The sequence below is a fragment of the Cavia porcellus genome, unplaced genomic scaffold (assembly GCF_034190915.1).
Source record: "Cavia porcellus strain 051 isolate PalLab524CR breed Dunkin Hartley unplaced genomic scaffold, mCavPor4.1 scaffold_2, whole genome shotgun sequence".
NCBI lineage: Eukaryota > Metazoa > Chordata > Mammalia > Rodentia > Caviidae > Cavia > Cavia porcellus.
Genome location: NW_026947485.1, coordinates 100,006,555 through 100,031,253, shown reverse-complemented (window position 1 = coordinate 100,031,253; position 24,699 = coordinate 100,006,555). Strand labels below are relative to the sequence as shown.

General features: G+C 40.9%; 2 protein-coding genes across 5 annotated transcripts in view; one reads left to right on the top strand and one right to left on the bottom strand.

Annotated features, from left to right (window-relative positions):
- The window catches only part of Dock1 (dedicator of cytokinesis 1), a 516,033-nt gene that overhangs the window by 252,164 nt on the left and 239,170 nt on the right, over window positions 1-24,699 (bottom strand). The gene's annotated exons all lie outside the window — the stretch shown is intronic.
- The window catches only part of Insyn2a (inhibitory synaptic factor 2A), a 57,479-nt gene that overhangs the window by 10,109 nt on the left and 22,671 nt on the right, over window positions 1-24,699 (top strand). For both annotated transcript variants that reach the window (XM_023561536.2, XM_003479810.4), the window contains exon 2: window positions 8,921-10,085. In XM_023561536.2, coding sequence (XP_023417304.2) covers window positions 8,926-10,085 — 1,160 coding nt within the window. In that variant the 5' untranslated portion in view covers window positions 8,921-8,925. The remainder of the gene's footprint in view (window positions 1-8,920; window positions 10,086-24,699) is intronic.

Genomic DNA, 24,699 nt, shown 5'->3' with positions numbered 1-24,699 from the left:
TTTAAAAAACAAAAAACTTCTTAAAAAAAGGCTGGAGATCCAACTCAATAGGAAGCATCTGAGTTCGATCCCTTGTACCATAGGAAGCGGGGAGTGAAACTGTTTTTCTTCTCCTTTCCTATTCCTAAATTTCTCAGTTTTGCTATGTTGCACCTAATGTGAGGTCCAGGTAATATAGAAAGCATCTTTGAAAACCTCTAATAGTGCACATACTTCCTAAGCTTTCTTGACATATCATGGACAAGGCTTCCACTGTAAGGACACTAACCACATTCTTACATCAACCAACAATTGAAGGATAACTGGGCCTAGGAGAGAGGGAATGGTTGGGGGGACGCTATCCCACAACACTTGTATTTTTCTTCAGAACAGCAAGCATGCACACACAAGTCAAACTGTCTTTGAGGCCTCTTCCCACTAGCCTCAAGGTGAAGCTGCTTTCACCTTCCAGGGAGCACCATCAGCTCCTCTTATCTTATATGTCCATGGTGGTCCTGAAGTTAGAAGCTGGAGGCATCCATGAAGTGTGTCTCTCTCCACCTGGAATACACACTGCTAACAGTGTTTCAGTGCTCAGTATAGTGCCTTGATTACTCTTGACAAGCAGTTGCTATTCTCTAAGCATATAAAGGTCGTAGCTGAGGACTGGAAAAGCCAGGTGGCAAGAGGAAACCTGGACCATCAAAGAGAAACTATACAGGAGCAGTAATCCTGGAAAGTGACCCAACAGAATTGGAGATGTAATAGAGCTGACCACAGTTCTTCTAGAGAATAATTTCACCAGAAGGAGGTATTCTGAGTAGTGATGAGAAACCTACAGAGACAACAACTGTGGGAAAAAGAAAAGGTGACCTTAAAAAAAAAAAAAAAAGGCATGATTTTTGGAAGTGCTACTATACTAGCTCATTTCAGTGCCTGGCAGAGATGAAATGTGTGTGCACTCAGAGCTTAAGACAGGCCAAATGTGGGATGGAAAGTAGAGGGTAAGAAAGGCAAAAAGACCAAGATCAGAGTGGCAACAGCGTGGACAGAAAGGAAGAAATAAACAGAAGGTACAAGAAAACCAAAATCAGTAGGCTGTGGTGATGGCTGGGTAGGAGGGACTAAACTAGGGAATAAATGAAGCAAACTACTGGTAGTTTCCATACAAGCATCTTCAGAATATAATGCAAGACACTGCACTATTCTCACTCGGGAATTATTCTCTTGATCCCACTGCAAGTCACTTCAGTCCTTCTTTTAACACTGGGTACCTTTTGCTCCAAGCTCAGCTGATGTGAACATAGTAGTGGTGCCTCTGATTGAGGAAGAACCATTCCCTGGTCATGACCATTGTGCTGTGTTTCAGCAGCTCACAAGAAAGACAATGCAGTCCTCCATGCTACACGAGCCACTGCTAAGGTTTTCATGCAGAATGAGACAAACATTTAAAGACAACAGACCGGGACCTCATGAAGGAAGAAGTCTGCAGCTTTGTGTTTTTTTGAGAGTAGCTAATTATTGTTATACACAGAGAACACACATTCACAGTAGCTGTTGGTCAAGGAAAGGATTAACCAACTGGCCTGACAGAATAGAAATAACACCAAGACTGGTAAGAGGTGGGATTTGTTTTAAGGGATAAATTATTACGGCTGTTAGAGTGTCAAAATCTAAGTATAACATATAGACACTCTCTCTCCTCTTCCTCCTCCTCACCAACAATGATATTTTGGATTTAAATACTAAAACTTTGCCCTGTGCACACCTGCAGTTACTAGATATCAGTCATTCCCCCAGTTTCCAGATCCCAGTGATTAACTGTGTTCATTTCCTCTGCCTACCCTAAATTTTGTCTAGACTGACAACAACTTGCTTCGGGGTGGTGATGAAGTATTCTTGAGGTTACCTGCTTACCAGTCAGCTCCAATAGAAGGGGGAAAAGGGTTTCTCTACTTCACATTGTGGGTCTGAATTCATGGTCTATGGTTCCACTCCAAATTAAAGCACTCCTGCATCATTTACAGTTTATGAATCAAAAGAAAAGCTGGAGAATTCAAACTGACAGTGTTTCTACATTTGACCAGAGCCGATAAAAACAGATCAAAGCTAGGAAGATCACAAACACTTAATTCACTGTAGCCTTGTTGGGACTGTGCACAAGGGCTCTTGGGGAGAGTGTTTTGTCTACATTCACCTATCAGTTTATAAATACAGGCTGATTATAAGAAATGTGTATGGCTTTTTTCTTGGCTTAACTGTCTCTGCAGTGAACCCAGAACTATACAGTCTTGGCCAAACCAAGGAAAATACAGGAGGGATCCTTTTGCTGGTAATAAATGGCACTCACATGGCCTTGCCAGAAAGACAGATTGTATCTTCTACTCCAAATGATTTCAGCTGAGCAACTCTAAATAATTTTGTACCGAGTAATTACCTTCAAGCAGAAATCCTGTCCTGGTGTTCCAATATGGTGTCCTGAGATTTAAGTGATGAGCAGAAAAGACTATATTTTTCTCACCTATGTCATTTTTGGGGGGAAAAATAGTTCTAACTTTAATTTTAAGACATGTCATTTAGTAAATAAAAATGATGATGGTGTGAATTCAGCATAATCAATACAAGGCAAAGCCCAATTGGAGTGAAAGTATCAGGAAATATGTAAGGAGGCCAGCTCTTCAGTGTCCTACAAGCGCTGACCCACTGTGAGGCCTAAGTGACCAGATGATTATTACTTCATTACTTAGAACATATCCAGAAAGGCAAGTGGGGTACTCACTAAGTGTACTTACGAGCTATGCTCAGCTCATTCATGTTCTAACTGTCATGCCGATGGCAAAGAGAGAGGAAAAGGGAAATCGGTTCTTTTTACTAATCGTGCAGATGACCTGGATGAGATGTAATTCTTGCTGGTCATTAAGGTGAATATTGTACATGTATGTCTCTTTTGGAGAAGGTATATTTTCCTGTTGAATTTTGCCAATGACAAAATTTTGCTAATTTATTTTCACTAGTTTAGACTTCATTTGGACACTGCATAAGCAAAGGTTAACATCAATCCAAAACTAAGTAAACAGTGAATTATAAATGAAGAGACAAGACTTGCCCATTAAATGGTGCCATTTCTGGCTTTTCTAAAGCCTCCACTTACACCCCTAAGACAGATGGTTTGTTCCCTTTGCTTCCACTCTTAAGAGGCCAGCCAGTGCATCTATGGCAGCAGTTTACATTATCTCGTACTGTCATTGATCATATGCTTTCTGTTGGTTAAATATATGTTCTGAAATCAAAGATAATGAACCAAGGCAGAACTTAAGGTGGGTTTTCTTCAGCCTCAAAATCTGCCTGTAAGCTGCAGGAGTGTTGGTATCCCTGACTTCAGGCCAGCCGAGCATTAGTTCTTAGTGACGAGGGCTCTGTTGCCACATTCCACACACTGAGGAAACAGGGCCTGAATTCCCTGGTGCTCTGGTATGCCTTGGCTCTTAACCTGAGCAGACATCCCGTCCCACCACTGCTCCCTTTGCAAGAGGAACCTGAACTTTGGTTGCCCCTTTCGGGCTTCTTCATCAGTGACCTCTGAAGAAGAGAACACATGACTGACAAAAGATCATTGTAGTGTATGAAAGAAAATTAACATGGATAATGAATGTAAGACACAGTACAGAATCTGTAGCAGTTAGCTCTGCATGAGGAAAAAACTTTCACTTCTGAGGAGTGATCTGTGGCAGTGAAACAGGTCTCCACTTCATTGGGTGACTGAGGGTCTGTCTTCCTCCTTTTCTCAGCAGGAAGCTGTGTATACATTCATTCTCTACCCCAGCCCCACTCAGAGCAGCCTGATGATGCTCAGGCATTCCCTCGGCATATGGGATAAAGTGCCGACCCAATTAATCTTGAATTCTTGCCAGCATCTTTCACTCCAAGGTGTCTCAGCAGTGGGCAGGGAAAACCAATAAACTTCATGTAGTCCTTTCCCACATTCATTAGATTGCTTGCCTAATTTCTGAACTCCACCCACTGACAGGGTAAGAGTGTTTTGAGATGCTTCCCTTCTTACCAGTCTTACCTAGCAGTGCACTGCATCATGACATACATATCATGAGACCTGAATGGGATCCTGGGAATTAGTGCTAACATTTTAAGAATGGATAGAATTCAAATAAGAGTCTCTCTTGTCAACCAGTGAAATCCTATGAACAGCAGACTATATATATGCAGGTCAAGTCTGCTTTATTCCTAATTAAAACCAATGGCAACTTCCTTCCTATCTGTAAGTTTTCTAAATATTAACGTATCTTCTATTAAACATACACTCAATATATCTACACAACTAGGGACACATGTAAAAGAATAAACCTAGGGTAAGATAGACACACGCATATCCTATCATTTAAAAATTGTTTTCTTTGTTCAGGGCTTCCTCAAAAGTATAAAAGATGGCTCTGGTGACTGTACAAATCTAATCATTCTGTTTTTATCTCTTCTGGAATTAAGTTCTCACAGACTTTGCAGCGATCCACTTAAAATGCAGATTACCTTTGCCCCGTGATTTTTAATTGGTGAAATAAAACATTGTGCCTTTCTCTACCCCACACCCCAAAATTGGGAAACATGAACAAACATCTCTCCAGATGCACAATCTTAATCCCAAAATACTGGCCACATTTATTCATCATTTTTCCAGTAAAATCTGATAGGCTGCTTTCTTTCACTTAACATTATTTCATAAGACTTTTTTCTTTATAATTATTGTTAATGGCTCTACCAAGTGAATGTGTACCATAATTGACTTAATGCTATTGTGGGGCCTTTTTTCCTTCTATTTTTCACTCCTTTAAGTTGGGATAAACACTTTTTATACAAGGTATTAATTTAAAGCCACATACAAAGATAACTATATCACTAATCTAAAAATACAGGGCTTATATATTTACAACTCACATTTGATTATGACATTTGAGAGTAATTAAGATACTTATATTCCAAACAGCTCCTCAACATATAGTTCTCCCTATGCCAGATAGGCACAACCATGACTAGCCAGTTTCACCCAAGACCACATAGTCCAGTGAATTCTAAACCACAGTTTTTGTATGAAAAATAAACTTCAGGATCTCATGCTGATTTACAACCAGGAGATCAAGAACAAGGACCAGAATCCATGGTTCTAGGTGTGACCCAGACAAGGTACACTACAACCACAGGTGCCACTGGGGTTTCTTGCTCACTAAAAACCTCAAAGTAGCCCTGTTTGTGCTTTAAGTCCAGATGTATTCAGAGATCACCTGGAAGTCCTTGCATGACCAACCCAGAAGTATCATGGGAATAGGCCAAGGAATAACTTGGATGAATATCAGCGATGTGATGCTTATTTAAGTTGAGCATGATTCATTTCAGGTTGAAGATTTTGCTGCATGGATTTCCATGACACTGTGGATGTGTGCAACCCATTAGCCCTGTGACTCCAAGTAACTTACGGAAAAAAAAAAAAAAATTCTTATGCCTCAGTATCTCAGTCTACAGTATGGAGCTAATCTTTCCACTGTGAGAGTATTATAATCTTCAGATAAGAAAATGCAAATGAGGCACACAGGAATGCTGGCATCCAGTTAGGACACAGAATTGTACCACATACGTACAGAATGTTAATTCAACACTGTAACACACTTACTTTCATTTCCTGAATGGATGCATGAAGGAATAATGAATGAAACAATTTGAGACAATTCCATTTATCTGATAGTCTTCTGAGAATGTACCGTTTAATTTCAAGACAAATAATTTCCTTAATGGTGATTACTATAAGCCTGATCCTCCCAATACACTGTAAGTGGATGCCCTATAATGATGTGTCTACCTTGTTCCTAATGTCCAAGAAAATTCCATTCAGCCATCAAAAGAAAGTCATAATCTCATCTGAGGCCAAAATAAATCAACTGCAGAAGTCCCTTGGTGTCTTCCCTATCAGTGAAATCAGGACAAGTCAATTACTTCTACTTTCAACAAATGAGGCTGATTAAAAGTCCTAAGCATTGTCATCTTTTTTACTAAGAATTATTTTTATGTACCTAAGTACATAAAAATACTTGTAAGGCAGAAAAAAGCTTTAGAATATTATTACTATTATTATTTTGCCACTAGCAATTAATTCTTCTGACTTGTTTTATGGGTGCAATGGTTGGTCCAACACTCAGGATATCTTTCCAAACCAGTAGAGTGATATAAGAAAATTATTTCAGTGCAGTTCCTGGCAAATCGTGATGATGAATAGCATGGTAGGACAAACTTATTCAGACACACATTTTTTAGTAGTGGCAGGGAAAAGGCTGAAAAATTACTAGTAAATTGCTTTTTGTAAAAATGCTCTCTCTTTCAAATTTTCCCTAGTACGAAGGCCCTGTGCACAATGATGGCACAATACATTCTGACATACCTGGACAGCAAAGGCAGCTTCAAGAATGAATACCAGATAAGAATGAGAGTTAAGATTTAATTTTCTTAATATGCCCCTAGTTTCCAATACTCTGCCCCCCACACCAAGTTCATCTGTGTGCATCTTTTTAGCCTATAGGGATAAGTGACTCTAAAAGATAGCTATTTATTATCTCTTCTAGCAAGCTTGGCCTGTCCCACCCACTATATACAATTTAGTCTTCTGCAGAACAGAGCCAGGATATAGATAAATCTCTAGGTTTTTTTCCTTTCCTTTTCACGCTAAAACTGACCTGCTGGTGTAGTTTCAAATTATAGAAGCTTGAGATATGCATAGCCCCCAGTAAAGAAGCAAAGACCTGCTTTGCTTTCTCTAAGAGCCTTGACTTTCAGGACACATGAGAGATAGTGGAACTTAGGCATCTGGGATGGAAATAGCTAAGGCAGTGGTCTCCACTGGGACAGTCTGCCCCCTGCACTCATTTGGCAAACTCTGGAGTCCTTTCTAGTAGCCGCAGGGAGGAAAGCATGTTACTTCTTTCCTGTGGCTAGAAGCCAGAGATGTCGCTGCTGCATATCCTACACTGCACACAAGAGTGCCTCCAACTATGAGTGGTCTGGACTGAAATATCAGCAGTGCAGGATTAAGAAACCATGGTCTAAACTCAATCAAATCCTACAGAAATTACTCTTGTTATCCTTCTACATTATTACCAGTTAGTTCACTGCACAGTATGAAGAACTTGATTTTTCTGTAAAGCCTTTCACTTGGTAACAACTGGTGGCAGCCTGCATGGGGGCAGGACCATACTGGCTCTAGATGCCAGGGTCAGTTATGGAGGACCCAGACTGCAGTCAGGGGCTCCACAGGTTCCTCTCTTCTTCCCCTACACCAAGCTACCTCATACTGGCCTGCAGTGCTGACTCAGTAAAGACTAAGGACATGAGGAGAGGTTGGACCTCTGTTGGACACCTGGGTCTACAAAGAGTGTGGATTCTAAGTCGGATGAATTAGGGTCTTACTCCTGCCTGTGCTTACTGTGTGATACTGAATGAGTGACAGAGCCTGTTTGACCGCATGTTTCCCTCTTGAAATAGGAAGCATAGTACTGATCTTTAGGGATATCTTAAGGAGAGCCCTAACATAGCATCTGACTCATGAGTGGTAGCCACCGTTTTGGAGTCCTTGTGGCATTTCTCAAGAACTGCTACTACAAGTCTCCAGGCTCAGTTCTCAGGGCCCCCAGAAAAGGATACAAGATCTAACAACCCTGGGCTGAGGAGTACTGCAGTCACCACTTGTGACTGCAACCTTTCCTCTCTGGATACTAGCCATGCCAGAGCCCTGTACAGTAGCTACATCTCCAATACTTCCCATCTCACAGTAATGTTCTCAAAGGCAAGGGGTATAGCAAAGGGCAGCTTACCAATGACAACAGTAAGATTTTTTTAAAAAATTGTGCTTTCTTGCTTTAAGTTTAGCCCTCAGGAAAGTTCTTCCATGTGCAATAAGCAGCTGTGAATCTGCCTAATAAAGTGAAGGCATTTTACCCCACTGGTATTCCCCGAGAGGAATCATTGGCCACCTGCATCTTTTTAGCTGCATTTAATAATTCAGCCCAGGATGAATTTGCGTGATTAACATAAAGCCTCATGATTTTATTTTCTTTCAGGATTTAAGTACGGAAACAACTACCATTGTTTTCATTTTCCAAGACTATGATCAAAACACAAAACTTGAATCTAGAATAAATAATTTCTTTTAATTTTTTTAGAAGTATTTTCAAATTCTGTTCCATGGGAGCAAAAAAAGAGTCGCTACCATTGTATTTGTGGATGCAGGGAAACCCAGGTTCCTTTTCCAACTGGTATTAACCCATGAGAAGCAAACCAACCCTCCACAATGTACCCTTGAAAGATTTCAGTGCAGGACTGTGGCCAGCTCCCACAGAATCCACGATGGCTAACCTAAATATATTTGATTCAGATCCTCCTCATAGGCTCTCCGGATATATCTGCTTAGGACCTAGATTCTTCAATAAGTCCTTAAAACAGCACTTCTTGATTCCAATAATAGGTTAATCACGTCATCTGCAAAAAGTAGTAAAAACTCAAACCAAGTAAGTTGCATTTGGTAAAGCGTACAAAGTAGAGACACACGTATAAAAAGACAATTTGCAAAGAAGACAAGACATTATTATGGGGCCTCTAGATGAATATAGTAAACCAGGTTTGTCTAACGGGGAAACATGCATTAATATCAAAAGAAAAACAAATGTATCCCACATGGAAACGCACATAGGTTTTAATATCTGAGAAGCATTTCATGCTGTGCCTGCCAGCAACTTCTCGCCTGTCTGATTTTACTTAACATAAAGGCCGACCTCACCTGCATAAAAATAATTAGGAAGCCGGCAGTCATAATTTTGGCTAGAAGTCCTTGCTGCCTGTGTTTTCTCATATGTTTCTGATCCACTGACACCTCTGTTGCTGTCTTTGAATGCAGGAACCATGGTCAGTAAGGAAACCAGCAAATGCACACTCCCGACGCCCGAGAGTGAAGTGGAGCCGGCTGCTTGCCTGGCCCTGGAGATGAAATATGCCCTGGATCCAAATCGGCAGATTAAAAAGCGTAACAAAGCCCTGCAGGTGCGCTTTAAGGATATCTGTGAGGCCCAGAATGAGCAGAGGGACACACACCTTTCCTCGGGACAGCTGGGCGAGAAGCGAGAGGCCAAACCCGTGTCTTGCAGAGCAGCGTATCGCAAGTACATGACGGTACCCGCACGCCGCTCCATTCCCAACGTCACCAAGAGCACAGGTGTGCAGACCTCACCAGACCTTAGGAAGTGTTACCAGACATTTCCTCTGGACCGAAAAAAAGGGAATCTCAAAAACATCCCAGCTGCAGAGCCCTTCAAAAGCCAAAACAATGGGTTCCTAACAGATGTGAAAGAGAAGAGCCAGGCTGCTCCCATGGAAGAGATCCAAACTTGCAGCGCGGGGAGGATATACAAGACAACGGCCTTGGTTTTCCATTCCAATGAGCATGTGAACGCCATGGACCTGCTCCCTGGGCTTAACTGTGCAGAGCCCTGCAAAGACCCAGATGTGTTCAGCCATGCAGAGGCTCTACTCCAGAACTCCTCACAGCCTCTCTCGGAAGAGGCTGTGCACCAACTGCAGAGGAGAGCAAAGTCCGAAGGGGGGACCCCAGACTCAGAAGAGCCTGCTCCACTGGCCCACGGGAGGGTGTTTAAAACAGAGGTGGCCACCTTATATACACCTGTCATCAGTGCTAGGACCCCAGACCCTGGCTTGTCGAACTCTGCTGCAGCCAGCCAGTGGTCCCTCTGCCCTGCAGATGAGGAGCAGAGGAGAGCCACACATCTCAATGGACTGCAGGCAACCCCCAGCTCTGCACTGGCCCGCTCGCCCCCAGTGCAGTGTCAGTCACCGGAATGTAAGGAGCAGCCCCTGCAGATTCAGCCCAGTGCCATGGCCATGGCTGAAGGTGAAGAATGCCAACAAATTGTGCCTCACACAGAAGTGGTGGACCTCAAGGCACAGCTTCAGATGATGGAGAACTTAATCAGTTCAAGTCAGGAGACCATCAAAGTGCTCTTGGGAGTCATTCAGGAGCTAGAGAAAGGAGAAGCCCATCGGGAAGGGTATGTATATACACTGTGTCTTACATGTTCTATACCTCATCACCCAAGTGTCCATCTATGAAGCCCCAAAGCTCAAGTGCATAGTGAGACTAAAGTCAGCAATTCTGCAGATAAGCTGTATACTAAACAGCAGATTGCAAGAGGTCAGACTGTATTGAAAGACTAAGCTTCCCTCATGGCATCCTCATCTCATGGTATACTTCTGGTTAGTAAGCATCTGTCTGGCCTTGGATTTAAACCATACCCATATTGTGAATGAACTGGTGAACCTTTCTTTTTCAATCTAGTAAAACTAAGAGTTTATGATCTTGATAATACATAATACATATGCCAGTCCAAAATACTTAAGATAATGTTTGCCTCTTAGGAATCATTACAGAAGAGAAAAAATTTCAGATGGTATTGAGAAAAGTGAATGCTGACTTAAACGCGAATAAGTAATTGGAATGACATTGACAATGAGGCTGCATAAGGTTTTATATAACAGACAATGTTTTTCATTCTTTTCTTGAAATACAAAAGAGTGTCCCTTACTAGAAAAGACAGATGCCTATTCTGATAGGGTGCCCTGCATGTCCAGTTGAGTTGCAGAGAGAACAATACCAAGTTTATAGTCAACACTGACTAGCATTGGTAAAACCTAGCTAGATCTGACCATATTTTGAAGTTGAAACTGTGACCACGTTGTTGAGCTCCCTAGCCAGACAGCCAGCCAGCCAGCCAGCCAGCCACCCACCCTAGCTGTGAGCCAGATAATGGGTTAAGAATGACACATCCAACACTACTCTGTGTCCGATTCTCTAAGCAGTACCCATGGCTCATCAACCTCTGAACTTGACCTGTCAAGTCCTCTTTACCACTCCTCCTTAAAAATGGTTTTCCCCCAGACTGTGTTTTGAGGTTAGGCTGAGGAACAGTGCCCTTTTGCCCTATGTGATCTTTACTTTGGTGGTTAAGGTAGCAAGCAGTGTGGAGAAAATAAGCCAGGTAATACAGGTAATATAGTATCAGAGCAAAAGTTCCTCAAGAGGACTGCTCTACATCTTTTTTTTTTTTTTGAATTTTAATTTTTTGTGCTTACTGCAAACAAGGGGGTGGGAGGGTTTCAGTGGCTGCTGACACGAAACAAGCGCACAGTAGAAGTGTAGGTCTGTATATTCCATGACAAAAAGTAAGGCTGTGGATCCAGTGTCTGGCAGGGGTACTGCCCTTGGCTTCTGGCTGTTCCAAAAGCCAAGTGTAGGTGGCTTGTCTACAAAATGAACATATCTTACTACTGCTCAACTCTGATTTCCACAGTAAAATTACATTGTGATTAAAAAGTAAGAATTAGTAGGTAAATGTTAAATAATTTAAAGATTGGTAGGTAATTAATACTAGGGAATTTTCAGAAAGCCTTGTTCAATCCTGGGCTTACATATCCATTTTCATCCCATTTCAATCATTTATACTTGAATCTGTACATAACGTAAAGCAACACACTGAAGACAAGGGTTATGCTAGGAATTTGTTGATCAACAGACCACATTCCTATGCAAGAATTTAAAAGCCCAAACAGTGACCCTGTCACTGACTTTGACATAGATAGCAGTGATTTAAAGCACACAGCAAAACAGATACAAATATAAACAGGTATGAAGTAAAATTCAATAAATGATGTAAAACCACATGTATATGTTAATATGCAAACTCACATGGGGAAAGTCCTGTGATAAACACTCAGTGAAAAGAAAACCACATTATTTATGTAGGTTCTTGTATTGGAACAAGGAAAGGAAGATTGTTTTCAGAGTCCTCCGTGTTCTGTTAAGACTGTGTCCAACTAAGTGTAACTTCTAGTGTAGTAAGGTGTGTCTGGGTGGGAATTATGTGTCTGAAGACTTAGGCAAGGGCTGTATCTCTGAGTGACTCACGTTTTCACCTCTAAGTTAGAGGACATCATTGTAACCAAGAATGAGGACAAGGAATGAGGATTATGTGAGTGATATTCTTGTGTGCTTGCCCAGTGGCCAGTGCACAGGTTTTTATCTGCCAATGTGGTGTAAGCATTGGTCTTGCTGGTCAATGACACAGTAGTTAGAATTGCAAGTCTCGGAACCATTGAAAGGCCCATGTCTGAATCCAGTATAATAGATATAGCCCCCCCAAAACACACACACTAGTAAGCTAGCCCATAGGATGCTACCCATTCTTGTCCCTAAAAGTGGCAGGGCTTCTATGTCTGACACTGCGGCAACTGAAACCTCTAACTCCAATTAATTACAAATTAGTCACAGTTGAAAATTCAGTTCCTCCATTACACTGACCACATTTCAAGTGCTCAGTAGCAAGATAGATAAAACAAAGCAGCTAGAGAACATGTCCCTCATCATGAAAAGTCCTTCACTCTGGTATCCCCAAATCATAGCAGTGTCTGGCTCCCAGTCACCTGAGGACTCGGGAACTTTGACCAAGGCGAAGGAAGGTTGACTTTGAAATCGGTCCCTGGTTCAGTGGCTGCTGACACAAAACAAACCGAAGTGAAGGTCTGTGCAAGGTGGATTCCCACATTGATGCAGATAATCTTTCTATCTACTTTGCTGTTTGAGTGCTCTGGGTCCAGGTTACAATGAATGAAGTGGTTTCGAACTTTGAGTCCATCTTAATACTTCTTCCTTCTGTCCATTCCCAAGGTCATTAGTGAACATCTAAATTTCTCACCTCTTTTCCACATCAGAATTTCAGACAAAGCAGAAGTCTCTAAGGAAGGCAGAGCAGAAGCAAGCTCACGATTCACACTCGCCCAGGCTTGGGTCCCACAGTGTCCCAGGGAGTGGGCCAATGAGCCACAGCCAGTGTTGTGCTGGGCATCTCCGACCACTCACTGTAAGGGACATTTCCCTGGTGTAAATACTGCAACAACTCCTAATTTCTGTCTGCTATCAAATATGGAAAATTTATCACTCTGTTCCTCTGGGCACCCAACCAATCGCTGAAAGACAGGTTTCAGGACAGTCAATTGAGAAGGATGATTTAACTTTATATATTTTATCTAGGAAGTAAATACATGTTTTAGTTGTATTTCTAGGTAGAATACAAGAAAGTACACTCTATGTAGATTATTACATAGTCATTTATATAGTCTTTTTTTCTCTTTTTATTATACTAGGCATTGAGCCCATTCTACATCCTCTGTCTTGAGAGACTGCATCTTTCTAGGTTCCCAGATTGGCCTAAAACTCTTGGTCCTCCTCTGTTAGCCTCTCCAGTAGTTGGGACTACAGGTGTGTACCACCATGCCTGGCTATTATATAATCTTTCTGTGAAATGAACAGGAATTGAATAACTGAACTAAAATACAGTTTTCCTTGTAAAAGATTCTAAAGCCTACAAGTTATTAACTACAGAAAATGCTCAGAAGCTGGGTAGAATCGATTCCTCTTCCCATCCAAAACCCTCAGTCAAGCATGGAAGGACATTATACAGAATTTCACTTGCATTAGGAAGAATCCTGGTGCAGGTTGGAAGGTTGGAGCTTATGAGTCTGAACCCATGTGATAAATCTTGCTCTCAGAATTTGATACCACTCAGACTAGGCTTTAACCTGGGCCTGTGAGGGTCCAAGACTACTCTTGTGTACAGTATTAAGTCAGAGTAAGCAATGCCAGCACTCCCTGCACTGCTTGTGGCCCTGAGCCATTAAGATTTATTTCTATATATTGAATTTATTTAATGTGTAATCTTATAAACAGCACATCTTTTCACTATCGAGTTATGACGCCAAGCTATTCCTAGTAGTCCTTACTTGGTAGAAGGATTTCTGTGTCACTAGCCACAACTAAATTTCAGTAGCTTCCAAATTATTTTTCATATGATATCCTGTCATTAATCTCACTTGCTTATGGAGACTTCTGGAAGGTCTTAACTGAGAAACTTTACATCTCATACATGTTACTTAACCATGGTAAGCTTCAATTTGTCTTCCATCAAATAGGAAGAGAAGTCTAAATATTGCATCTAGAAGCTTCTACCTATAACCAGCACAGAGTGGGTACTGAACAAAGCCATGTCCTTTTAAGAGCATTTCAATGGGATGCATTCTGTGAGTAGGTAGAAATGCAAAAAAGTATTCAAAACCATGCTTTTAGTCCTTTGTAAAATGTGTGTGCAGTTCTCTAATGTCTCCATACTTTATGCAGTGCAGACAGCATCTGATCAGTCAGCTAGCATGAATGCCAAGAATTATTCTGCTTATTTCAGAGCTCTCGATATTATTCTTGTCTCAGGGAGTTTGGAGTTATGTAGGCTATCTATATAAGTGGGTACTGTAGTTATTAAAGGCTAAAAATGGGCAACTGGACCACTGAATTTAAAAATTCAATGAAATCTTATAAACACTGGTAATTCCTTATAGGGCTATGGGCTGCCTGGGCAGGGCAGCTATAGACCAACTGGCTGAAGGCCATCAGTGCTTGCTGGGCAGACTTGCTAGCCACTTTGGTGTGGTAGCAGTAACAACACCCTGGTTAGAGACAACTTGGCTTGCTTCTACTATGTCTCATCCCCAAAGATTTAGGGTCTAACAATATTTTGCTACTTGGAGACCTGCAACCAGTCTGGAAGCTACATTAAAGAGCATCCAGTACAAGATTAACATCCACCTTGACCAGAATGAAGCAGGTTCTATTACTGGTCAGGTCTCTGCCAGAAGCTCCTGGGGTGCTTACAGTCAAAGGCAGTAAAACAGAAAGGGGATAGTGTCAGTAGGGGGCCAAAAGGATTCAGGCCATGCCAGGCCCTCTACCTCCAACAGGTAGAGACAAACAAAACCATGAAGCATTGGGAGCTTTGTAGTTATGCTGAATCAGAACAAGTGCAGGACCAAGACTTAAAAAGAAATATAACGTATCAACACGACCCAAGATATCTAATGGTTTGTAGGAAAGGTACAAACCCAGTGACTCACAGTCTCCTGCTGCCCCATCATGGGGACTTCTCCCGGAAGGCTGGAGGACAATTCACAGAGTAAAGGTGGCTTCTCAGTGCCTTGGGCTCAGCTTCCCTTAGCTCAGAACACACAGTGGTTTAAAAAAAAAAAAAAAAAGCCATAGGAGGCCTCCCTCAGGGGCTCTGAGAGCAGCACCCAAGACATAAGGGAATAGGGATGAGAGTTAATATACACCCAGTGCAGTATCCTATCTTGTTTACTCAACTTCACTTTTCCTTTCAGTCACTACAGAAGGGGAATAACCACAGAGATAGAAAGGGTCACGTGCAGACACGAGTATTTCAGAAATAAGAACCTGTGTTTCCTGGGGGATCTAAAGCCAGCTCTTCTATGGTAATCAGCAAACATTTTCTATAGTGGTCCAGATAGTAAGTACTTGAGGCTTTAACGGTCTGACAATCTATGTCCTAATGATCCAACTGTGCCATTGTATTCTAAATGCATCCATAGATAATTCATGTACAAATGGGCATGGTTGTATTCTAATAAAAATTTATGTATAAAAATCAGGAAGCCAGGTTTGGGTCATGAGTTATATATAGTTTGTGGTCTCCTATTACATGGTGTGAAAGTGAAGTGAGCCATTTGCTCAATGGAAATCCAAGTAAGAATATAGGCAGAGGCACTCCAGGGTATGTAACTATCATACATGCGAGGCTTCATTCATTCTACATTCAGAAGACTTGTACCAAATGTCTCCTATGTGCTGGTCTCTGGACCAGGCAATGAACAATATGTGAGAATAGCATGAATTCAGACCTAGCCTTTGGAGGTTTACAGTTCATTGACATTCATTTTGTTCAAGTATATGCTTATTATTTACCAACCTGTACAGCCTTTGGGGTTTGGTTTTAAAGTGTGTGTGCCTGTGTGTGTGTGTACACAGCACACATATAAATTTATATGACAACATCTCAACACCATAACAAAGGTCTCACTCTGCCACTGTCAAAATAAAAGGTCATTACAGGATATGTGATTTGCTTTTAACCTAGATACTGATGCTGGATGGATAGGAATGATATACTTGTTTTATTTCATGTCTTAATATTGACAAATCATTCACAATCAAGCATTCTGCAGAAGGACCTGCCAGGGTATGAAAAATCTCTCTGAATTTGCTCTAATTACCCATACCCAAACAGAATAAATACTGCATCACAATAATGGAAGAAGCATAAGGGGACAGTTTAATTTGTTTAAGTCACAGAGCAGAAAGGAGCACATGGAGAATTTTGCATCACTGCAGCAGCTATGGCATAAACGCTGAGGAATCACAAGGATCTTCCTTTAGATTCTGACTTATTAACTCCCTGGATTCCTTACCCTGAGAGCCAAGGGAAACACTGGCCACAGTTAGGCAATCCCATCCCAATTTGGCTATGTGCTGTCTAGAAGGATGATTGGTTGTTCCTGCCAAAATCTATCCACTTGAGATCAGAGTCTTCCACCTGGTTAGTGGGGAATGGCCAAATTTGGACGAGAGGGTGTGGGTAGCATCATACAGTCTCTGCCTGGTCTCTGCAGTCCTAAAAACCATCATAGTGGATCTCTAGGATGGAGAGTACTGCCTTCTCCATATCTGGCATGATGTATCACAGAAAAGCAGGGCATTACAAGCAGCAGAAAGAAATCAGCACTCAGAGGTAAAAGGATTCTTATTCCTTCCAATTGCTCTCTGTCCCTTCTCACTCACTGTTTGCACAGATGGAAATGTCAGCACTTGGTTTTCTAATGTTCTTAATAAATGTTTCAGTCTCTCTCTCCACATTTACTACACTCAAAACATTTAAGGCCAGCTTCTTGGTCACCTGCTTTCTTAATTTTTGGGGAAAGAGATTCAGAAGGAGAGCAGAGTAGAATGACTGGGTCAACCAGTCCAAAGCTAGGATCTTTACGCTGATCCTGCCTCCCTACGCTGATCCTGCCTCCCACTGCTTGGACAGTTTTCCACCCCTCTGAACCTCAGCCGCTTTCTCCGTAATGGAGTCCAAAAGTGCCTGCCAGGAGTTGCTCTTGGAGATTAAATGAAATAAGAGACAAGGATCTCAGTTCCCAAAGTTTCCTGCCCTTAGTCACTCCTTTCCTCTAGTAGTTATTTTCTTACTTCTCCAAGTGCAAAGATGGAGAGAGGTTAAACAAGGGTGCAGGCTTGAACACACTAAGTGCTATTTTCTGGCCTTATTATAAGGTTGATTCACCTCAGCAGGTGAGGAGAGGTGAGGATCACGAAGTGAAGACATTATGCTTTGAGTTCATCATCTAAAAGAAATACAAGATGCCTTTATTTGTAGTCACAGGCAAGGAAGTTGAAACCTGGATTTAATTCCAGTTCACCCTGGTCTAGGCTCTGAACTACATTTTCTGACATGAAATGAAGAGGGGTCCAAATGCCAAAGGGATCTCATAGGTTCTGTTCTGTTTGAAGAATGTATTCTTCAGTAAAGTATAAAAACATCACAATCTCAGCCATCTTAATATAATCGTAAAAGTTAACAGAGAAGAGAAGAGAAAAGCCCTCTGTACAGAGCTCCTTCAGAGAGTACAGTGATCCTCGTGTTCTGTTTCCTTTTCTCCTCTTGACATTTCATCAATTCCTTATCTGTTCCAGAGCTGCTGGCCTTCATCCGTCGAGGTTGTATCCTTGAACAGTTTTCAGGGAAACAACTGGGTTTTTTTGTTTGTTTTTGTTTTTCTTGTCTTTTTCATTTTTATCGGTACCGGGGATCGAACTCACGACCGCCTGCTTGCAAGGCAGGTGCTTACGCAGCTGAGCTAAATCCCCAGCCCCACCACTGTTACAACTCATGGTTTTTATAGATTTGGGATAGAATATTTAAGTCCTAAAGTCCAACGCTAGTTATTACTTTTTTTTTGTATCTTTTAAGTGGAGTATCATATCATTTCTGACGTTTTCTTCATTTATTTACAGGGTCACAGTGAACCTTTCCTATAGCTTATATTTAGATAACTTTGTAAATACTGTTCTTAAGTTCTTGAAAAAAAAATATTCCTTCCCATACCTAATATGAAAAATAAGGCAAAGTATAACACATTTCACATTCTAGCTTTTGGCTTCATGTAGGTATCACACATACTTGAAAATGTAATTTAAATAATCTGCCTGTGCAGAATGCCAAAATAGCTTTCAAATACCTCCCTAGCCTTTCAAGTTGGTAAGTGAATAAAGAACCTCACAACCAAGCCACTAGGCGGTTCAGACACCCCATTTACAGATAAAATGAGCAATTCAAGGCATGACATGAACGTTTATGGAATTTATGGATTTGTGTCCTAGAATCTGGATTTAAAAAAAAAAAAAGATGAAATGCAAGTTCTAGTTTTCAAATACTTTTAAAAGCCCCATGCAATTTCTGATAAACTATGTAAAAGTGGTTTGCATTCTATTTCTCACTGGATCTGAGGAAACACTCCAGCACAGCGAGTATCCTCTAGCAGAGCAACTGTGAAGGTTACCTCTTTTGACTGCCTACAATGTGCCAGCCATTCAGTATTCTGTAATTTAGTCCATACAGTAACAGCTCCAGGTAGGAGTGAGTCTGTCAGGAAACTAAAGCTTCGATGTGCTTAAATATTTTCCCTCAGGTCAAAAGAAACAGCAAAGCCAGAATTCACATCTAGGTCTGTCAGGGTTGAACATGCATTTTCTAACTTTCTTGAAAATGAAGAACCTAGTAACTGCACACACAAAGACAAAAATACGCATTGTTTTCTTGCTACCGCAATTCTGGGTCCTTCCTTTCACTTGCAGTACTACAGAGGGCCCTGCCACCACATGGCCAGGGATACAGGCAGCAGGAACCACCCTGAGGGACCCCAGGGATAAAGTACACTTTTAAGAATTGATAATTATTAAGAGGCTGTCCCTGTGTGGGACAGTTTCAGAGAAACTGAAGCCAGTGCTGTTAAAGTCCAGTAACCTGAGTAGCAGGACACCAAACTCACTTATGAGCAGTCTGCTTACAAAACCAGCTTATCAGAATCTTTAGAGCACAAATGGCCCAGCAAGTGACCACCAAGTACCTACCTAACTTTCTGAAGTTGATCCCAAATTCATATGAACAACAAATTCAGGTGACGTTTTCGATAGAAAAGTATTTTAAAGGCTTGCTCATGCACACGAACTGAGATCTTTGGAAATCATGAAATTTAAAAAGAATATACACTTCAACCAAAAAACTTCTTTTTTAAATCAGTTTCTCATATGGGTATAGTATAAGAATGTCTCCCCAGATAAAATTTCATAATTGGACGTCAAGGATTTTACAGATAATCACAACAAAATTTAAAGATTGTTAACCTCAGCAACACAAGCTCTGAAACATTTTATAAAAACAAAGGCAATGTCAGGCATTAGAAACAAAGTCAAGAACAATAAGTTCTCAAAATTGTTAACTAAGCCGATTTAAAACAAGCACATCAAAAGAAACTCTAAATAAAAGATAGAAGCCTTTGTGCATATTTACTATGAGAATGACTGGAAAATGCACAATATTAATATTTCCACATCTAAACCTCCACAAGTTATACCTTGCGTGGTAGTACTTCAGGAGGAGAAAAATGACACCCTAGATGGAAAATTTGCATTAACATATTTCTTTCTAGTATAGTAGCCAATGCCACCAAAATAAATTTTCATTAATTTTTTACAAATTATCGCTTAAGTTTTAATCAATTTAATCAACTTGGCCTCAGCTCAGCTCTAAACAGCTGTCTTTCTTATTAATACCTACTCCTGATTTCCTTCTGGGATAAGTGTCTTGTTTGTACCAATATTATCTTCATTTGGATACTCAGTATTTCTTTGTTTGCATGAATATGTGTGAAAGAAATTATAAACTTTTCCAAGTTTATATTATAGCCAGGCACTTCACACATGAGGTGATAACTACTTTTTCACCTTTGAATATTATGATTTTACATTAAGAAATACGATAAAAACACGACAGGAAAAAAACAATCCTTCCTTAATAGTATTCATCTCTGTTTGCCTCTATCCAAATATGCATGCATTTCTGGCAGTAATACTATTAATACATTTTCTTTTCTTCATCATGCATGGCTCTGTGTCTTACCAAGCAAGCAGAGAGATGGCCAGGGCCTTTAGGAAACAAAGAAAGTAGGGAAGTGAGACAGAGGACTGAGCACAGAAGCAAGGGAGACCAGCTGACTCGTACTCCCTCTGGAGAAAAGAGCAGCCACTAGGGTTTGAGCCCCACACTAGCTACAATGCTCTTCCATTCACCTCCATTACTGTTTCACATTAATTCGTTTCAAGGAAAATACGCATTAAGAGCTACCCTAGTAGCCAGAGCCTACCCAGAATTAGTGTCACCACTTTTGGGGAGCTGCTAGGCCAATAAAAGTTAATTTGTCAACACTATCTAAAGAATGCAACCGAGTTCACGAAGGGTGTTTCTCAGTGAAACACAGGCAAGAGGATTGCTCCTGGGCTCAGGCAGTGACCTTTTCCAGGCAAGTGAAGAAACTGGTGGAGGTGCAAGAGTAAGCCATTTATTTTCATAAGTTGGTGTGGGTGACAGAAGATGACTGACCTTTTCTCCACCTGCTTGACAAATTTTTAAATGGGATAATGCAAATCCTGTTTAGACAGATGCTCAGTACCCAGATGGGAACGTCATACAACTGACAACCTTGTTTTCTTCTTCACAAAAAAGGGTATTTTGTCTGTTAATTCAGAAGGATTTTTATGCAGATGCTCATTCATTCACTCATTCATTCATTCATTTATCCAATCATTATGCATTTATTATCTATTATACCCCTAACCTCAGGCTGTAAAAGTTCAGTAGGAAACATGGACAAAAAAAAATCTCAGCAGTTCATTCTTGTGTTTATAATCTAGTAAAGGGAGACAGAGAAGGAAAAATTACCAACTACACTGTAAGACGTACTTCACAGGGACTTGTACAGAAGTTTGAAGCAGGGAAAGGAGATAGGAGCAGGAAGGGTACTTGCTTTCTGCCAGTAATGAATGAACGAGAGTGTGTCATGGGAAGGTACAAAGCAGCAGATTCAGACTGTGAAGATGAGCAAAGATGTGATCTCAGCTGGAGTCACAGGAGCCCCATCAGAGCGGAGTCCGCTGTGAAGTGTTCTGCATGAGATTCACGAAGGGCTGTCAGTGTGCTGAGCTACCTAGGAAGAATGCTTTTCCATGAGCACTGGAAATAGTACCTCAGGAGTGAGGCTTTTCAGTGACATCAGGTTAATTTCTTTACCACACAAGCAATTCCTTCATCCTGGAAAAACATGTTTTCTAGATTTTAAGTGTCTTTGGGGCAAGGTTTCTGTTTTATTCACCCAACATGAGGCAGGGCAAGTGCTGACAAGCATGGCTGATCTCTGGGTGACTTCATAGCAAAGTTCCTTGAAATGTAGGAACAGAGTAGAAATAAGCAGGATAATTGAAGATTTATTAAGACTGCATGGGATGTGCATGTGAAAACAGTCCTTCAAAGGTTGACATCTTTATTCTTGCATCTGGAGGAAAGAAATATGTGTGATTTTGAAAAATTCATCCTATGATATAACAAAAGTAAAGACAAGACAGACGGATAATAAAGGTCACCTCAACCCGTGAGTGGGGTGTACACCTAAGCATTGTTTTTATTGGAGATTTGTACTCAACCTCAGAATCCCTTAAACTATATGGAGACTCAGTCATAGGATGCTATAAAATCTACCATCAGGTTCGTAGAAGGATATTCCTTCTGAGGCCTAATGTGAGACCCCCAAAAGCAGATCTCTGTTGTGTAATAAACCAGGAACAGACTGTGTTTTATATGCTAAAATGTCTGCAACACACACATATTCTGGGGGAATATGAGTGTCTGCAAAAAACAAGTGTTTGGGGGCTGGGGATTTAGCTCAGTGGCATAAGCACCTGCCTTGCAAGCAGGCGGTGGAGAGTTCAATCCCAAGTACTGATTAAAAAAGAAAAAAATTAAAAAAAAAAAAAAAAAAAAGAAGTGTTTGACCTCTGTAAGGACCTTATCTCCCACAAAACAATCATGAATATAGGAAAACATAGTTACTAGGAAAGAATGGCCTTTCCACCTAACTTTGTATTTGCAGGCCAAGAAATGGAAAATGGAGAAACCAGAGTGACAGAGTATCTAATAACTGAGTTAACATTCTCTAAACACATGTCATTTGGTAACTGTGATAAAGTGACTTGACGATATACTGCTATTCCTATACAGGCTACTAGGTAGAAAACATAAAGTGGGTTTTCTAGAGTTTTTTTAATTGCCTAGTAAGCGCTGTTAAATGTCAGTGGAACAGAGTTCAAACCAACATTGAAAGATTGGCTAAGACGAACTTACTTTTCAGTTTTATTTTTCATTTGCTCATTCATTCCATGCATCTGCAAACCTTTTGGCCCTTTTGGCCCTTTCTTCTCTTACTGGGATGCCAGACAGCAGTAGGAAAAGAAGGCCATCAAGCTATTCTGAGTGCAGCTCAGGCTATGACAGAAGAAGGCAAGTGGAGGAAGGTAGCTAAAAGCCACCCAAAGGCCATGTGTAGAGCAGGTAATGCAGATGTTCCCAGTGAGTTTTATAAAGCTCGACAGCTGTTGTAGGCATCAATAATCAAACCCCGTAGACATCCTCAAAGCACGAGAAAATGGGGTACTTCAAACAACTCTGCCAAATTTGGTGGCCACTTTAACTTTGTGTTTTGCAAAACACAACTTCAGCTTTTACCACCAACAGTTACTCTGTCGCCTTGGAGTTCCTAGGCCAGCAAGCATCACAAAGCTGCTTGGCTTGGCTTGGCAAGTTGGGCTCTGGCTAAACAATAGCTCCTAACAGCTACAGAGGGAAGGAGAAGCTGACCACTCCATCACCTGTGAAAATAACACTGCCAGGTTGCATCAGAATTCCACGAATTTAGACATGGTTGAGAAAATCTACTTTTTTCACTTGGTGGATGGCTGTATTGGGGATTGAACTCAGGGGCTGTGCGCTGAGCTACATCCTCCACCAGGGCTTTTATATAGAAACAAGGTGTCAGTAAGTTGCTACGTTCTCCAGGCAGGGCTTGAACTTGGCCATCCTCTTACCTCAGCATCATCGCAGAATGCTGGGATTACAGGCAAGAGCCACCAGCTCTTCATATTGTTTTTAAAATCCTTAACTGGATGGTCCCAAATCCTAGCACTTAATAGCACAAATGCTTACAACATATGTAACTGAGTTTCCATGGATATACTAGGAAAGTCAAAATTCATTACAGCACCTGGTATGTTGACAGATCAACCAATTATACCTCCAAGACATGATCTATCAAATTCCTAAGAGGATATGGATTTAGGAACAATCAAGATCTATTGCTAAGAACACCTTTAAAACTTAAGAGCTCTACTTTGGAAATTTCTTTCCCCAATAGTTAGAGATATCATTTCATGCTTCCAATTAATATCACTTTGAGACTATTAACTGACAAAGCCCTTTTAGATGCTGAAATAAATAATATTTTAGTTATCAAAAAGAGACAGTGGGTAAGAATTCACAAGGAAAAACTACTATTGATTACCAGTGAAGCATAAAACAAGAGAGATCAAAATTAAAGGGGAAATCAGAATTAAGAAAATAAATTAAACAACATGAAATTATCACTGAGGAAAAGACTGCCTTTTTCATTTTTACAATGACTCTTGTCCCTAGATGAGAACCATACCCAAAAGGACTAGGAAACCACCTTTGAGTTAATTCAGATGACAATTTTGATACCCTGTTTTGAAGACTGTGCTTAGAGTAACATACTCTACTTTAGCATTACCCAAAATGTCATTTGCTTACATACTAGAAATCGTGAGCTTGTTGAAAATTAATATCCCACTTAAAAGACCACAGGGTCACTTACTGCCCCCTGCACTGTGCAGAGAGCTTCAGGGTAAGAAGACAGCACAATTGCACAAAAACACACATGTAGCACTGAAGAGGAGGGAGGGTGTGTTTCTAAATTCTGCAGCCACACTGCAGACACTCCAGGCAGTCACACAGGGAGGTAAGAAGAGAATTTTTAATTGAGAGTTTTAGATATTTTGTTTTTGAAATGAGGTCTCACTGTGTTGCCCAAGCTAGTGAACCCCTGGGCTCAAAAAATCCTCCTACCCAGCCTCTGAGTAACTAGGACTATGGGTACCTGCTATCACCACCACCTGGTGGGACTTTAAAATCATAGAGCTGAGTGATACCTGTGTAGCTCAGGCAAAGATTAGGGTACATTCCTGGCAGAAATCAAAACTAAGAACAAAAAAGTATTTGTGTATTAGGCAACACTGTGATTGCATGAACACCCTAATCCAGCCAATCCAGTAAACTGACGCTAGTAATTACTGTTAGATACTGGAAAGTTAAGATCTACTTGCCAAGGATTCTCCTCTGAGAGTGCATAAGTTTGCTGGGCATTGCAATGTGAGAGAGGTTTCTTTTTTTTGTTTTGTTTTTCTTTCCTTTTCTGACCTTTTAATCAAACAATTAATGTGTTGCTTTGTTTTGTGGTGTTTACCCAGTGCTGCGATTCTGGCTTCTCAGTCCTATTCAAGGTCTCAGAGACACTGAACAAGTGGTCACA